General features: G+C 36.3%; 1 protein-coding gene across 9 annotated transcripts in view; it reads right to left on the bottom strand.

Annotated features, from left to right (window-relative positions):
• Positions 1-17187, bottom strand: part of STS (steroid sulfatase) — a 138225-nt gene that overhangs the window by 81153 nt on the left and 39885 nt on the right. For all 9 annotated transcript variants that reach the window (XM_040056440.1, XM_040056443.1, XM_040056439.2 and 6 more), the window contains one exon: positions 9222-9358. In XM_040056440.1, coding sequence (XP_039912374.1) covers positions 9222-9358 — 137 coding nt within the window. The remainder of the gene's footprint in view (positions 1-9221; positions 9359-17187) is intronic.

The raw sequence follows: 17187 nt of genomic DNA, 5'->3' as shown, positions 1-17187 counted from the left end.
TATGCTTTCAGTGTCCAACTATTGAAGAAAACGGATGGCAAAAGTCATGTTCCTAATTTGGGGCTGAAGATTAAAGGTTGACCACAGCAACACTTCTGCCAAAGTGAATAATGTCTATCATCTTGATCCCTTGCTCTGGATGACAGACTTACTAAATTCCTGTGAAGTTTTTCTAGCACAGTGCAAATGTAATTTTTCTTAAAGGCTTCAGAGTATCTGTGCTAAAAAGATTGCTATGCAAAGGCACTCGATGAGCAAAAACTTTAGCAGCTTCCTTAAAATTGTTTTTCCAGTCTGTAGTTTGGAGATTATTTACAATTTGAATAAAGTTAGCCCCATTTTGTTTCTTTATTGCAACCTTTATCTGAATATTCATACTCAGACCTGTGTCTATATTGACATTCCTGTAGGTCAATTTTGGCTTAAATCTTTGCTGTGTTCTTAATCTCACTGATAATGGTTTTCCCTACCCACCTTAAGCAAGCAGCAAAATCCAACCATACCATTTATATATAAAATTAAACTTCAGAGGTAAAGGCTAAACAAAAGGTTGGTTGTACATTTCATTAGAGAGCTTCCTATCCTCCTTGACTGGATTTATCCTCACTGCTTGAAGTGATCAGGATTCTCTCTTATTTCCAGTTTATCTAAGACAGGCTTTGAGCTTTCTCTTACTAATGGAAATGAGCTTGTCTAAGAGTAATGCTAATTTTTTTTTCACTGATTACAGCGTTTTGATCTAACACAAGGTTAGATGTCATATTACTGGTTTTGTATTAGACCAATTTTAAGAGCTTCATAATTAACAGAAAGCCTTTCCATTTTTGAATGTTACATGATTATATTTTTGTAAAGAAAAATGCACAGTGCCCTATCACACGTTGTGCTGACAATTTAACTCCTGCAATAGCAGATGCAAATGAAACTCCTTAAGCAGCTGGCAGCAAATTTTGAACGACACAGCACTATCACCACAAACTACATTACACTGAATTTTTCCACCATGGAGTACTAAGACATTATTTGAACATGACTGATTAAAAAGTGGTACAGAAACGGCCACTTAAGATGTGCCTTGTAATCTTGTGAATAATGTTCTGAGAAGGAGCTTTGCTGTATACAAAGATGTGATATAGAAAAAGGAAACTGTACCTAAGGAGGATTAGGTAGATCAGGAGGCTTATCATAGTGGAAACAGTAGTCTTTCCTCACCTAGTCACCTCTTAAATTTGGTCCCATTCAGTTATGACTGAAAGTCATTGCTCCTTAGTGACATATGAAATGGGTTTGGATTTTAGAATAGATTGTAACTGGAAAGCATCCCTATCATAAAAAGCAGAACCACAAATGTTTTTAATCAGCACCTACACTGACAATTTTCCCAGATGTGACCTAAAGAGTGAATGTGCTTCAAGAGCTTAACTACTGTCTTAGCTGAAGAAACAGTCTCTTAATGATAAGAAGAGAATAGCAAGACAGGATGGGAAAATTCTATCCTAGTCAAAGAGCACTTGTATTAGCTGGATACCTTCTTTCCCAGAGGTGCTGGTTGAACATTTTTTTATCATTTTTTCCTACCAATTTTAACATTTTTCCTATCATTTTTTATGATAGGAAAACCAGCCTAATATTAAATCTTACAGATTTGAGATGTACATCAGTATACTTTCAGAAAAGCAAGGTCAAGGAATGTACTACCAGCATCAGGCATCCATATCCAGATTTTGAATTCTATTTTTAAGTTTTCAGGCTCAGCCAACATTATGTCAGATTCATAGTAGCTGGATAAGATCAGTGCTTATCTGCTGCTTCTGATCATGTGGCATCACTCTGCTTTATCTTTTAAATCGATGTTGCACTGTTACAAATGACTCCATGAGGTGAAAAGCCATGATAAATTAGGTTTACCTTAGTGTGCAGAATTCTTTCTTTGAAAAAAAAAAAAATAAGACTAGCTCATTCACTTTCTTCTCAAAGAAATAGCATTTTCCCCCTTTTTTTATTCTCAAATTAATATTAATGATTATTTTCATTTTTAGTATAATTCAGAACTCTCAAAAGATTTGTGGTATATTTTTAGGTTGTTCCTTATAGAATTCAAAGTATACAAACACTGCAAAGTGATACAAAGACGTGAGAATTCAAAATAACACCCACTAATGATTCCACGTAAAAGAAGAAATAATGATTTCTGATGAAATATGATAATACTATGCTGTTTACCAGAAGGAAGATAGTTACTGCTCAGTATTGGAAAGAACATTAAAAAAACCCAACAACCCCCGCAAAAACCCCAAACACCCAACCTCTAGGAATGTAAGTTCAGTCCAGAATAACTTGAACTAAATATTAAAATTAAATTTTAATTACTATGTAATTAAAAACAATAAGTCAACTTTAAGAGCTTAAAGGATTGTAAGTTTAAAACAATTACTTAAAATGTGAAAAAAATTACTCCTTTTTCTCTTTGTTTTGCGAATTCATTAAACTATGTTACTTTCATCAGAGCAAGAATTCCTATGAGTCTTTTGGGCATAACTCAGTTTTCTGTCTCCTAAATATATTATGTTTTCCAAAGTAACTTTTGTTTTGTTTCTGAAGGCATTATTTTCATTTATTAATGAAGTGGTAGTACATCTATTACTAAAACAGAGAAAGATGCCACAGGGGTCATTAAAAATAATTTGCATTAAATTGGAATGGTTTTCCCTTAGACACTTCATTTACATCATTCCAGAGTACAATAAAGATTAAAAGTAGAGGATATGATCAAGTTCACATACTAACTATTCAAACATGCAAAAATTAATCAGATAAAAGGTATATAGGGATCTAGTTTTGATCATCTCACAACTGGGTGATATAGAGATCAGGAGCCACAGCTTAATCCAGCACATACTACTGATTTAATCTCCTTTACAACACTAGGAAATCTCATTATGGAATAAATAAATTAGATGTTTATCACAAAAGTCTGGAGCTGGCTTGGTGGAGCTTCTGCCCTTTTCCTCTTTGAAAGTGCCATGTGAAGATATGTATTTATACACAATTCTTAATAATGGTAACAGTGGAATCAAAGAAAAAGTATTGAAAAGTGGTCTGACTTTCAGTTAGTCCTATTAGATTGTACCCCAGCTGTCCTTCCTCAGTGAAGTATACCTTACATCTGCCTTGCTGCATTTCAGTATAGGCTATGTTGCCCCAGAGAGGTGGGTTGCAGAGTATTGCAAAAGCTTCAACAAGTCATAAATATTCCTCATGTAAAGTTCAATTTCTCCAGATATCTAAGGTTTAATTACATAATTATTTTTAGTTAAAAAAGGTTATGGATTATTATTTCTTTGTAAGGAAAATCTACTCAAGATGTCATTGGCATCCTCAAAATTTGTCTATCATTATAGTAATAGAGAATCACAAAATGGTTTGGGTTGGAAAGGACCTTCAAAGATCATCTAGTCCAATTTCCCTGCCACATTGCTCAGAGCCCTGTATAATCTGACCCTGAACACTGCCAGCGATGGGACACCCACACTCTAGGCAACCTGGTCCACTGTTTCACTGCCCTCATCACAATTACTTTTTAATAGCTAACCTAAACCTGCCCTCTTTCAGTTTAAAACCCTTGCCCCTTATCAATACAGACACTGGAAACAAGTCCCCCTCCACCTTTTTCAAAATCCCCCCTTATATAGTGAACGGCAGCGATAACCCTGGAACCTTTCCCTCCCCAGGCTAAACAATCTCAGCTCCCCAAGCTAAAGAACCTAAGCTCTTCCAGCCTTTCTTCAGAGTAGAATGTTTCCAGACCTCTGACTATTTCTGTGGCTCTCCTCTGGACCTTAATGCATTACTCCAGGTGAGGTCACAATAGAGAGGAGCAGAGGAGGAGAGTGTCATAACAATATTTTGCTTCTGTTTACTTAAGAGTTCCTTTGTTCCTCCACACTGACTTTTGAAGGTTGCATTTGATTTTGTTTCAAATATGATTTGACTTGAGTGAACAGATTTTTGTTTTGTTTTGTTTTGTTTTCTCCAGCAACTCACAGAATCAGAGAATGATAGGTGTTGGAAGGGACCTCTGGAAGCTACCTAGCCCAAGCCTGCTGCTTAAACAGGGCCACTTGGAGCCCTGGACCATCTCCAGACTCCACCACCTCTGTGGCAACCTGCGCACTAACACATCATCCTCAGAGCAGAAGAGTTTTCCTTGATGTTCAGAGGAAACCTCACATATTTCAATTTGTGCCCATTTCTTCTTGCCACTGGGCACAAATGAGGAAAGCCTGGGCCCATTCTCTGTGCACACTTCCTTCAGGTATTTATGTAGGTTGATAAGATACTCTCTTCTCCATGCTGAAGAGGGCTTCAATCCTGTTGGAGTCCAAGGCATTCCTTTGGTTGCCCTGGAGGGTCAGGGACCTGGGCAGGGGGGTCTGGGACCCCAGCCCAGAGCCCAGAGCTCAGAGAGACACTGGATTTGATTTCAGTCCATGGGAGAGGCTTCTTGCACTGCAGGAAGCATTGCAGGCCACAAGAGTGTGAAAAATAGTAGTTTAGTATATCACAGAGTGAAAAAACAGTGAGTTTGGGATTCTTGGCATTGAAGTGAATGGGGCAAGATGGAGAATTTAGGGCATTGTCCCTTTCTTCTTCCTTCTTGTTCCCTCACTCCATTTCGGCAGTGACGTTGGCACAAAGTAGTTACTGAGGATTGGGTCAGAGTAAAGATGACCTTTTTAGTAATAGTGATAGACATTGGTAATAAATAGTAAATAAAGAATACGTAGCAATCAGTATAAAAGATAAGGACAGCCCAGAGACAGGAGGAGTCACCAGTTGTCCGAGCCGTGGCAAACATCTTTTGGACACTGAGAAAATTGTAAGATAAGAACGAATAAACGAAGCATGTAACCTTGAAGACTCCGTCTTTTCCTGTGTTTGGCACAGAGCTTTGCAGAGGGCCAGAAATCTAAAACCACCTGAATGCCGGGGAATTTAAGCTCCTAAAAAAGGAGCCCCCGACAACTGCCGTCCCTGAGATGGGACACCCCAGATGGGACAGAAACAACTGGCGACCCAGATGGGACAGAAACACAATCCCAGCTCACCCAGGTGTTTTTCTTAAAAAATGCTCTAGCCTCTCTCCTTTGCTGGACACTGTTCAGTAGCTCTCTATCCCTCTGGTCCTGGGAACATATCAAGTAATACTCTTCTGATAGATTTCTACAAAACCTTTTAAGTTAGTTCAAATAAAATTTACATGTAAGATGCTTTGGGATTCCCTCCCTTCCCTTCCCTTCCCTTCCCTTCCCTTCCCTTCCCTTCCCTTCCCTTCCCTTCCCTTCCCTTCCCTTCCCTTCCCTTCCCTTCCCTTCCCTTCCCTTCCCTTCCCTTCCCTTCCCTTCCCTTCCCTTCCCTTCCCTTCCCTTCCCTTCCCTTCCCTTCCCTTCCCTTCCCTTCCCTTCCCTTCCCTTCCCTTCCCTTCCCTTCCCTTCCCTTCCCTTCCCTTCCCTTCCCTTCCCTTCCCTTCCCTTCCCTTCCAACATCAGATGACTGTAATATTTTCTTGTAATATTGACTTGATCCTAAGACAGGTCAAAAGATCATGGGAGGGAGTTAAGGTTTTTCAGCTTTCAGGGCATTCATACAATAAAGATATCCAGACAAGGCCCCCACTTTACAGTTACCTAGCCTGTGCCAGACTACAGTTTCTGAGACTTTTTTACATCTAAGCCTTTCAGCTGGGATTATCCTACAGAGGAAGAAGACCTGATATGTAGTTCTGCAACTGGTAACAGAATAATAACCAGCTATTTGCAAAAGTGGTGTTGGATTAGTGTGTCTTCACACAGCTTGCATGCAATTCTACAGGGGGCTCCAAAACTCTTTGCAGTGATCTGTTTTGGATTAGTGTAACGTAATTTACATCAAAAACAATTTCTGAACATATCCATTTTTCTTCCTATACTCAATCAGGAAAGAAGGAATGAAAGAAGGGAATAGAGGAAGGAAGAAAAGGATGATAGTGCATTCATTGATTCATTCATCATTTCTTTTTCCATTTTTAAACTGTAAGATTATTTCCTCTGTTCTCATATGAATTGTAATTAATTGCAGTAATAAGGTGCTTAGCCTGCATTGAAAGAAAATTAATGTTATTAGCCAGAGAATAATTCTCTAAGGCATGTCACATGTGGTGACATTATAACTGTGAATGCTTTCAACACTGAATTCTGTTATAGACACATCAGTATGAAAAATCAATAGACATACATAGTCCCAAAGCTTATCATGAGGCTTTGTACTTTGAATTTTTGACATGGATTGTAATCATACTCTTCAGTATTGGTTTAACAAGTCACAAACATTAAATATTGAAAGAAGTATTTTATTCATGTGTCTTTTGGGCTTTTCACCTCCTAGTATGATGATTGCCTTAAAATTGAGTAATTGTCCAATTTGGTATTGATTCTTAATAAATAAACAAATGAAAATGGAACTGTTTTGTATTTGGAATTCTGAGTCTTGAGTGGACTTCTCCAACTTAAAAGAAAAGGTTTTTCTTTCCCTCTTGAAAATGGCACCTAAAGTCTTTCTGATTCCATCTGGTCCCTCAAATGAGGAATGTTTCTGTTGCATTTCATTGTTCAATCTTTACGTCTTTTTCGTCACTGGTATCTGGCAGTACTTCTACTTGCAACTTCTACTCTTTTCTACTCCTTTTTTAAAGTCATCCACAAGGGTCTTCCACAACATGTCTCAGTCAGCAGAAAACACTGTAAATTTCTTTTAGGACATAGTTAAAGTTGATGAATTTTTACTACCAAAGGTCAGAGATTTCTGATATTGTTCTATAATGTAGTTCTCAATACGCTCATGTTTTGTTCATATGCTGTGTTGTCTTGAAAAGTCTTGCAGCATATTGTTGTATCCGGGCTATTTTGTTCTTACTGCTTTTGCAAGTTACATTAATCTATACATAAATACTAATTTCGTCAAGTGAATGATAAAACCTCTATTTCTGAAAAGCTCACAGTATTCACTTTTTCATCTTTTCTAGACAATTTTTAAAAAACTTTTCTACTGTCGCATCTTCAGAGGCATTTCCAAGAACATACTGGTTACTGACATCAGCAGTACAGTGAATCAATCTACTTTCTCTGACATAGCTGATGCATTAAAACTGGTCTTTTCAGTGGAGGTTAATGGAAGTAAGTACTCTCTTCAACTGAAAAAAAGAAAAGCTATAATAAAAGAATCCTCCTGATTCATTTGGAAATGACAGCCATAATTTTCTTTTTCATTGGGCTAATAATGGAGGAGAAAATAGCAGAGGAACTAAATACATTTTCTATATCCTGGAGCAAATATGCCATACCTCATCAGCAAGATATTACAAGTCATAAGCAAAACTGAGTAACTAGATCCCAACTGAGAAAAAAAATGTTACTTTTATACTGGTAAATTACAGTTGTGGATCTGTTTCCTGATTAAGCCAGCTCTACTGTCCCTGATGCTTCTGTAATGAACAGGAAAGGACAATACCTGAGTAATCTTGTGCATCTCCTCTAAATTTGTTCTAATTTCCTATATTATCACCATTAAATTTATATCTTTGATTTTTCCCAAGCTTTTAAAATAGCATGCTTCTGTCCTACAATTGGCTTATTTGACATGTCCTAAGAGCCTGTGGTCATTCTGGAAAAGAGCAGTGGTTTTCAATCTATTACCACCTCTGCATCATTAATAGCCTGAAACAGCAGATGTCAGCTACCCTGCTTTCCAACTTGATGTTTAAACCCTAGAGACACTCTCTGGGATGGCAAGGAAACAGTAAAATGTAATGGCAGCAGCAAATAACCAATTAGGTTGGAATAAGCTAAATATTGCTTATATTTACAACAGAAAAAGAAACAGGAAATCAAACACAGACAGTAAAACCAGCTAATGCCCAGTATATTGCTACAATGTGGATGCAAACAGGAATTATAACACATGCATTCTTTTATCTAATGCAAGTGCTCAATTGACCAAATGATGGTGGCCACTGATAGACATGGTAAAGATTCAGGGTTGATAGAACTGGAATAAAACAAAATCTGCTCTCTCTTTACGAAAACTGATTTACAAAAGAGTATTGTTCTGTTATCTCCTACATTGAAAACCCTTCCTAAGCACATCACAGTTTCCCACAATGGTTTTCCCCATTCCTGTAAATATTGCAATAAGTACATTATAAATCTCTAAGTATGCTGTGCTGCCTTTTGCCCAGTGTTTCTGCAACTAGACTTCTTGATGTAAAATATGCAAAGAATACATATTTAACTGCACATGCTGGCATAATTTATGTATGCACCAAAGCTAAATATCTGTTTATAGCTACTTAGTCAGAAAGCTTTCTTGAAGAAAGACAATTTACATTGACTTATACTGAGAAGAGAATCAACTTGGGTTATACAGGAAGGAGGACAGTAAGTCATCTTTAGCAGTTATAATACCGCTATTCTACCATAAGATTATTTATGAATATGAACTGTTACAGGTTTTCACAGGTTTCACTTGTTATCTCTGGAATCAGAGAAACACTTCAATACATCTAGAGATACAGGAAGCCTGGTGAAAGATTTAAGGACCAATTCTTCTCCAGCCATAGAGAGAATGGAAGGCCCTGAAAAGAAAATTCACTGGTTTTGACTGTTCTTCATAAACAGAAGTGGACCTCATCTTAGTGATTTCAGTAATTCAGAGAACTCAGTGAAAGAATTAGCACATTAGTTTTGCCAACAGCGCATATTATATACATAATTTAAAAATATTTTGATCCTGATATTATATGGTCAGTTTTTAAATTAATATATTGTTTTATAAGGATAATCTGAATATGCCAGATGAACTCAGAAGCTCAGAGGGTTGGATTTAACTACTCAGCTTCAAAAGTCCACAGTTAGATGTCCATACTCTGCTAAGTCTGTGCTGTACAGACCACCTTCACAGTCAAAGAAGGGAATGGGCTTTTGTAGGACGCAATAAATTTGGCAATAAGGTAGATATTGTAAAGCTCACATTATTTTGCTTTCTAAATTACTGTTTCCTTCCCTTAAGTATAACGGACAAGTATAACAGATATACTGTAGACTCAAATTTCTGGTCTTAATTTGGTGAAAATGAACACAAGTCATCATGAATTCCTTCCACTGCTGTTAGAAGCACATGTAACATACCTACACTCCAGTCCATTTCCTCCACTGCATCACCATATAAACCATGCTTGCTCTTTCCTTTGAAATTTTCTGAAGCGTATAGAGCAGTATGGACATGAAGATAAGAGAGGACAAGAAGAAATGGTGTATCAGTATTCCTAGAAAACAAAACAAACGAAAACCACAAACCCTTAGTATATCTTAAAATAAGATTGCTACAAATAAATCTTTCTTCATTAAAGTAAAAAAAAAAAAAAAAAAAAAAGAAAAAAAAAGAAAAAAAATAAGGTCTCCTTGTCCCCCAGCAAACAAACAAATACCAAAACAAAGCAAAACAAAAATGGTAGAAAGGAATACTGTAATTGATTACAGGGTAAATAAACACACACACAGTGAAAAAGCCACTCTTTTACTGAATTGAAAGCAAAAATAAATTACAAAATCTATCTAAATACTATTTGCTATATATATTGAAAAAGGACTTGTTTAAAGGCAGGAATCTAGCAGTTTCTGAATACAAACACCTCTTCTCTTTTTACAAGTATACTTTTTAAAAACCCAAATACAATTGCTGTTCAAAAACATACCCTCAGCACTGCATATTTATGTGAAACACGATTTCCTTCCTCACAAAGTCAGGTGGAAACTGATCAACTAACTGTTATGGGGACCTGGATCCTTGCTCTGGACTAAGGTATATGACCAAATCTCTTTTCTTTTGAAGCTCTGTATGTGTATGCATTTGACTCTAGATAACCTCAAAGTCATATTAATATAAAAATTTTTCTTCTCAAAGTAATGAACAGTCTCCATTGTCTTCTATTTCCTAAACAGATACGAAAGGAAGAGTGCAATAAATAGACTCTCTGTAAATTTTGCTGTTCATGTGATCTGTCAACACATTATTTATGATCAATTCCAGCAGGCTGTGAAAGCACAGCTCAAACAAGTACTTCTCCTTATGCATTATTTATACTATTTTACTTAAAATTGTGCCATCCTAGCTAAATTTACTGCTATATGCTCTAACAGCATTTGCAGTACATTATGCATATTGTAAATCTCAGATGAACCACAAAAGCAGTACCCACAAAACTTGTCTGGATCTCAAAGCACACAGCTAATTGCAGACTAGTTTTAGTTTAATTTATCGTATTTTCCCTCACCAAGCTGTGGTAGATAATACCTGTGATTCACACCAACATCAAAGGGAGACCATTTATTTCCTCAAGCAGTTGGTTCATCCACCCTTTAAAGAGGGGAGACCCAATACAGGCATGCTCATAAAAATACATTTCTTTAAAATTAACAAAAAATTCCTAAAATTTAGAACTTGAAAACAAAGTCTTTTAGTAGAAGAGATTAATTTGCCAACCATACTTTCCTCCTAAAGAAAAATAATTAAGTTTAACCTAGTATGTTTCTGAACCATTTTTCCTCTCCTCTTGGTTGGATCTGTTTTTTCAAAAGTTGCATGGAAAATTTTATCCATATTACTCGATATATGTGTTTCTGATGGGGATTTTTTCTTCATAAAAAATATTTTTTTTAGGAAACCCAAAATAAATACAACATTCCTCATGTGGAAAATGGATAAAAATATTTTAATTCTCTTTACATTTGTGCATCAGTCCTGTATTACCTTATCAACATAAAGTACTGATCCAAAAAAATTAAGACAATGTTTTTCATAAAAGATACACTTTCCACTAAGTTGTTTGTTGCTATTTGAAAGGTTGCATACATGAGAACTTTTCACAATTGTAGCAACAAATAACAGGAGATCCCTGAGTCAATTAAAAGGCTGAAAAAAATCACCAATTGAAGTTAAAAAAAAAAAGATGTATACTTAAAAGTTACATATTTAATATATACTTAAATGTAATACTGACCTTTCACTAGAGAACTTTACTGCAAGGCAGATGATTTTTGTCTTACAACTTGCATTTTTTAGTGGCTGGGATTATTGTTGACTTTTTCCTTAAACACAGTTCATTGAATTGAGATTAATATGCAAATTCTAGGGTAAAACACCACAAAAAATTATTCTGTACTTTTAACACTGCAGTCTAAATTTAGTTTTCATGCAAACTATCTTGTTGTAATGCCATAGAGACACTGCATTCTTGTAAATGCCTACTTGCTTTGCTAAAAGCTTTCATTACAAATGTTATTTCCAAAAAGTAATAATTCAAGTTCGTTTTGTTTGTTGTTTGCTAAACTCATAGAAAGACCTAACTTTCATGTAGAGTCATCAAATCAATGATTGATTTGGAAGGGCACTACATCATTCCCTTTTTTCTTACTAAAGTTGACAGCTTTTGATTGACAGCTTGCTGTTAGGTGGAGAAGTGTCTCACCAATTAATATACTATAAAAGATCAGAGGCAGCTATTCATCTCCTACCAAAACACTTTGAGGAGAATCATAACTGAATACCTTTACTCTGACCTTGAAAATGGAATGACAATACCAGCTAGTAGGCAGGAGCAAAATTTGACAAGAACAGCTTAACTCCTGAACCATTTTAAAAAACAGTTCCTTTCAAAAATATATTCCCACAGTCTTTTACACAGGCCAAACATAGAGAAACTCAATTTCAAAAGATTTGAGATTTTTTATCCTCACAAGTCACGCAGTTTTTTCAATTTATCGAGTAGCCAGAGAGATTACATACATCTGACATGAGATATTCTTCAGTGTGTTTTTAATGGATCTTGAAAACATCTTAAAGCATCACATTGCTGGTGACTCCTCTGCATTGCAAAGTTCTTTTTTATTGTGAGATATCTTTATACTACTCAAGGATTCAGCTCAGGCTTGAGCTGTAAAACACAGATTTAAAGTGGGTGAGAGAGCAATTAAAACTAATCTGACTTTGTGCTTCTAACACAAGGCATTTAACTTTTTTCCAGCAAATCTGCTCTAAATGCTTGCTGCTTTGAAAACTCCTTGGGCAATTGTTTGCTTTTCTGTGCACTTGAGTGGCACAATTGACACATCACAGGGACGGAACTCCACCCAGAGGCCCCTGGACAAGCTCCAGAATTTGGCCTGAGAATTTAATGAAGTTCATGAAGTTCAACAAGGCCAAGCGCAAAGGCCTGCAACCGAGTCGTGTCAATCCCCAGCACAAATGCAGGCTGGATGAAGAATGTATTGGGAGCAAATCTGAGAAGAATTTGGCAGTGTTGGTTGACATGAAACTCCACATTAGCTGACAAAATATGCACTTGCAGCCCATAAAGGCAACTGTATCCTGGGCTTCACCAAAACCAGCATGACCAACAAGTAATCCTTGAACACTTACAGGGATGGGGCATCTACAACTGCTTTACCTGTTCCATTGCTTCACCACCCTCCAAGTAACAAATTTCTTCATAACAACTAATCTAAATCTGTCCCCCTTTTAGTTTAAAACTATCACCTGTCACTATCTGTCCTAATAAAAATTCCTCCTCCCTCCTTTTATAAGCTCCCTCAAGGCACTGGAAGGCTGCAGTGAGGTCTCTCTTGAGCCTTCTCTTCTCCATGCTGAACAACTTAATCTTTTTCAGCCTGTCCACATGGGAAAGGAGTTTCATCACATTGAGCTTCTTCTTGATCCTCCTCTGGACCCACAGTAAGAGGTCCACATCTTTCTTGTGCCTAGCACCTCATACCTAGATACAGTACTCTAGGTGAAGCAACAGTGGGCCAACACAAACAGATAGAAACATAACATTTTCCTTTTACTAGGAAAGTTCATCTTATTCAGTAACCCCCCAGTGGATAAATTCGTTAGTGCTTATTCCCCATGGATGCCTCCTCTACATCCAGATTAGATCACCAGTAAAACAGTGCTCTTTGTGATAAGACCGGATGAATGCATTTCATTAAACTTTCTTGTTCCTGCAGCAGGAAAAGCCAAATTTTGGCTTAGTTGTATCAAAGCAGGACTGATCTACATGCTGGACTTTGTTTTGCTTGGACTGCTAACAGTGCTAAAATTCTTATTAGTCTGAATGAATCCATGAATGAATGTCCTGCTCTTTTAAAATACACACCTTCAAACACAGATGTGGTATTTTCAATTTTTTTCAAAATCAGAAAGAGAACTCCAGACCACCAGGGAATAACTTATCAGAACCAGAAAAGGTGTTGAAAATATAACAGAGAGAGGGGGGGAAATATAAATATATAGAAAACCTGACTCTTTCTAGTAGATATTAAAAGTAGGATTTGTTACTACTATATCTGCATTTTTGAAATTATTCTTCCATGCCAATAGCCAAGACACTTCTACTTCTCAAACTTCACGTCTTCATTGCTTCCTTTAAATACTTAAGGTAAACAATTCACATGTGTTTTTATTAGCTTTCTATACAACCTTTTTTCTCCCCCTCCTAAAGAGTATTTTTGTATGCATGGAGAAAGAAAAAAAGAAATTGATCATCTACTAAAAATTAAAGTCACTACTAAACCCTCTCATCCAAAAAGCTTTGGAGTCTAGTATACAGATTTCCTTCTGTTTTAGAAGTGTTCCATTTACCAGTCTGCCACACATTGCAGAATTAGTGAGGTCCCTAATCATTCTTAAATGATCTAAAGATTTATTAAAGCCTTATATGAACCCACACCTTCTTCCTGTTCAAAAGGCATAATCAGAGGTCTGAGAGAAAAGGCATGAAGATCCAGTAGAGTTGTTACAGCTTGTAAGTTACTACATTTTGTTAATATATGTGCACATATACATCATATGTATATAGACATACACCGACTCTTCTCTATAATTTTTACTTTGCTGTAAATTATAAGGAATATTCTTGTAGGATTCATAAAAAAAACACTTGATTTGAGAACTGTAGCTTCAGTACAGCATGACAACTGCTAGATCTTATGACCTGGTGATATATGAAAAACTCTAAACCACAGTCTCCTAGAGTAAATAACAAAAAAAAATGAATAGGTGTTGCAACAGTGTTTCAAGGACTAAAACAGATAAAGAGAAAATTTACAATTTGTTAACTGTTATCATAAAATTTTGAAAATTATGCTTATGCAATCTGTGACTGGTAAACCTAGGCAAGAAAGTTCTTCAAATTCACCTTCACCACAACTTTTAAATATAATCATGCTTATATTTAAATACTGTTTTCCAGAAACTAGATTTCATTAGACTTTAAAAAAATATTATTATTACTTGTGATCAGCTATAGAAATTTCTCAGAGAGGTATTCTGTATCACAGAGTGGTATTTTTGTGTTGTTAATTTCTGATACCTTAGAAACCAGACTCCGACATTTTGCAAAATTGGATTTTCTGTGCAGCTGGCCATTGAAGGGCATGCTGAAGATGTATGAGTGACAACTACATTGAATTTAACATGAAATAATTAGCATCCATTTGACTCTCAAATACACTGTAATACCAAGAGAGCATTCTGATAGGTTTAGGACATGTAAACACAGTTCCTCCCAGGAAAAAGCAATTAGAATTAACATACACAGAGCTGACCTGCCCACTTACAATTAGGGTAAGCAACTAAACAACTACGTGTTTTCACACACCAGATCTGACATTTGTAATTGCATACATTCTTCTCCAGTGCCATTTTTGGACACTGAATTTTGTATTTGCTCCCCTTCAGTCCATTAAGGAACAAACAAAAATTGTAATATGCATGAACTGGACTAAGGAAGATAAAATACAATACCACCTCTCCAAAAAACAGACCAAAGTAAGTACAACAGCATATACCTATACACCATGAAGACATTACAAGACTTTAAAAATACAAGTTCTAATAATTATACAGAATCACAGGCTGAAGTCGGCATCCAGCACTCTGAGGTAGTAGTTCTGAAGACCCCTCTCCTTATTTTGCTAGGAATCAAGAACTCTTACCATTTTATGATCTCTGTGCCCAAACAGCCTCCAGCCACCACAGCACCCACCGGTCTTTCTCTGCTCACAGACAGTGGGTCCAGGCTGGTTCACTCACTATGTCAGGAAGTTGCCATCCATACACTCCAAGCACCACTCATGCAGTTTCCTGTCCACTGCACTGAATTTCCAGTGCCAGTAAGCTGAAGCCTCCTCATGAACAAAGGCTTGTGAGACTTCTCCCAGTTGCTTATAGTACATTTTGTCTTCCTTTTCATCCTGTCAGGGAGGTCCATAACATACTCCCACCATGTTGTCTACCTTCTTGGCCTATCCCCTGAATTCTTACCCATAAACACTCAAACTTATCACTGCCATCATTAAGCTCTGCATAATCAAAACATTCCTTAATATGAAGGTCTACCCCTCTGCCTCTTCTTCTTTGCCTATTCCTTCTGAAGAATTTGATGTTTATACATGGTAAGTCACAAAAACAAAAATTACTGAGAAACAGCTAGAAAAGAGAATGTCTGGAAATCCATCACCTGAACTCGGAAGAACTTATAGAGGTAATATAGGCAATAGGTATAATAAACTTAAAAAGATAAAACATATCTTCAAAAAGATAAAATACATCTTCATATAGTTGGTACATAAATATAGCATAAAAAAAGGAAATAACAGTGCTGTTGAAGATTGGAACTTCATCATATATTTATTGTAAAGATGTTTAACCAACTAAAAGACACATATCTGATGATTTTTAGTTTGATGATGAAATGGTTATTCAGAACCAGGTAAGGTGAAAGCTTGAATTTTTCACGATTTTTTGCACTCTGGTATAATTGTGCACAAGGATTAACAGTGTACATTACCTGAGTTTGCTACTTAACGTATCAGCTAAAGAAAAGGAGTCTTTGTGACAAATTCAGTGTTCAAACATGTGGCTAAACGGCTGAAAGAAATGGAACGCTGTCAAGCACCGTGACTTCCAAAAACCTTGTGGCCCTTCACTTTTGGAACCTGGTTGCCTCTTGGTGGCCATTCACGTACAAATCACCAAAACCAGCAGAGTAGTCATAAAAGCAATGGTGCTCTGAAGTTGACAGGTATGAACTCTATCATGTCAGAACCAGTGTGTCAAAGCAAATATTGCTTTTGTTGCTCACACTAATACATGGGGCAGATCAGTTCAGTGAATATTAATCTAATTACTCATATCTCCAGGAGTAAGTTTTATGGTCATATACTTCGCATGTGGATTCATTAAAGGGCACAGTTTAGATTGCTCAAATGCCCTAATTGCTTCTCAACAGTTTAACATGTTTGGATATTATCTAATAAAACACTGACTATGAAGAGTCTGCATTATAATTCTCACTGTAATTGCAGCACTCCTGTAACAAAGTTTGTTGTAAATTATGAATATGTGCTATTAACCTTGACTTCAATTTAACATCATTGCTGTCTGAAAACTACACTGACATTTGGGGCCAAGTGCCTAAATGATGTAAAGCCATTTACCTCCAGCTGGGTCAACAAAGCTATACTGACTTAGAGGATACATTATTTTGCCAGCTCTAAACATTGGGGTCAAACAACACTAATCTATATGGTAACACGTACACATTACACATATTAATACAGTTAAAATAGTTACTAGTTTTCTACCATGGATTTCCATATTGAACTCGCCTATTTTGAGGCAAACATTTTATCGTCATGGCATTGAAATCAGTGAAACATTCACAGATACCCAAAATAGCATCACTACAGGCATTTTATATGCTTTTAATTTATGGACGAATATACCAACATACAGTTAATGTATTTGAGAGTCTTTTGAAATCACCAAATGCTTGGTCACTAAGCAAGTAATCTCTCAACAATTTTCAAATGTGTTTGTGTGTTTGTAAGAACAAACTACTTCACTGTTAAATTAGTTACAATATATCTGAGAAGGCATCTTTATATCTAGTCCCATCGCCGAGAGCAAATAAATATGTTAGTTAATTTATAAATACTTATGAGAATGTTGATTGTTGGGAAGACTTACGCATTTAAGAAATTTGTTACAAAAAACATTTTTTCAGTATAATGTGTAGAAACGGCCACATCAAAT

Source organism: Hirundo rustica, chromosome 2, assembly GCF_015227805.2.
Source record: "Hirundo rustica isolate bHirRus1 chromosome 2, bHirRus1.pri.v3, whole genome shotgun sequence".
NCBI lineage: Eukaryota > Metazoa > Chordata > Aves > Passeriformes > Hirundinidae > Hirundo > Hirundo rustica.
Note: the sequence above shows the minus strand (reverse complement) of the source record. Positions and strands in the feature narration are given on the sequence as shown.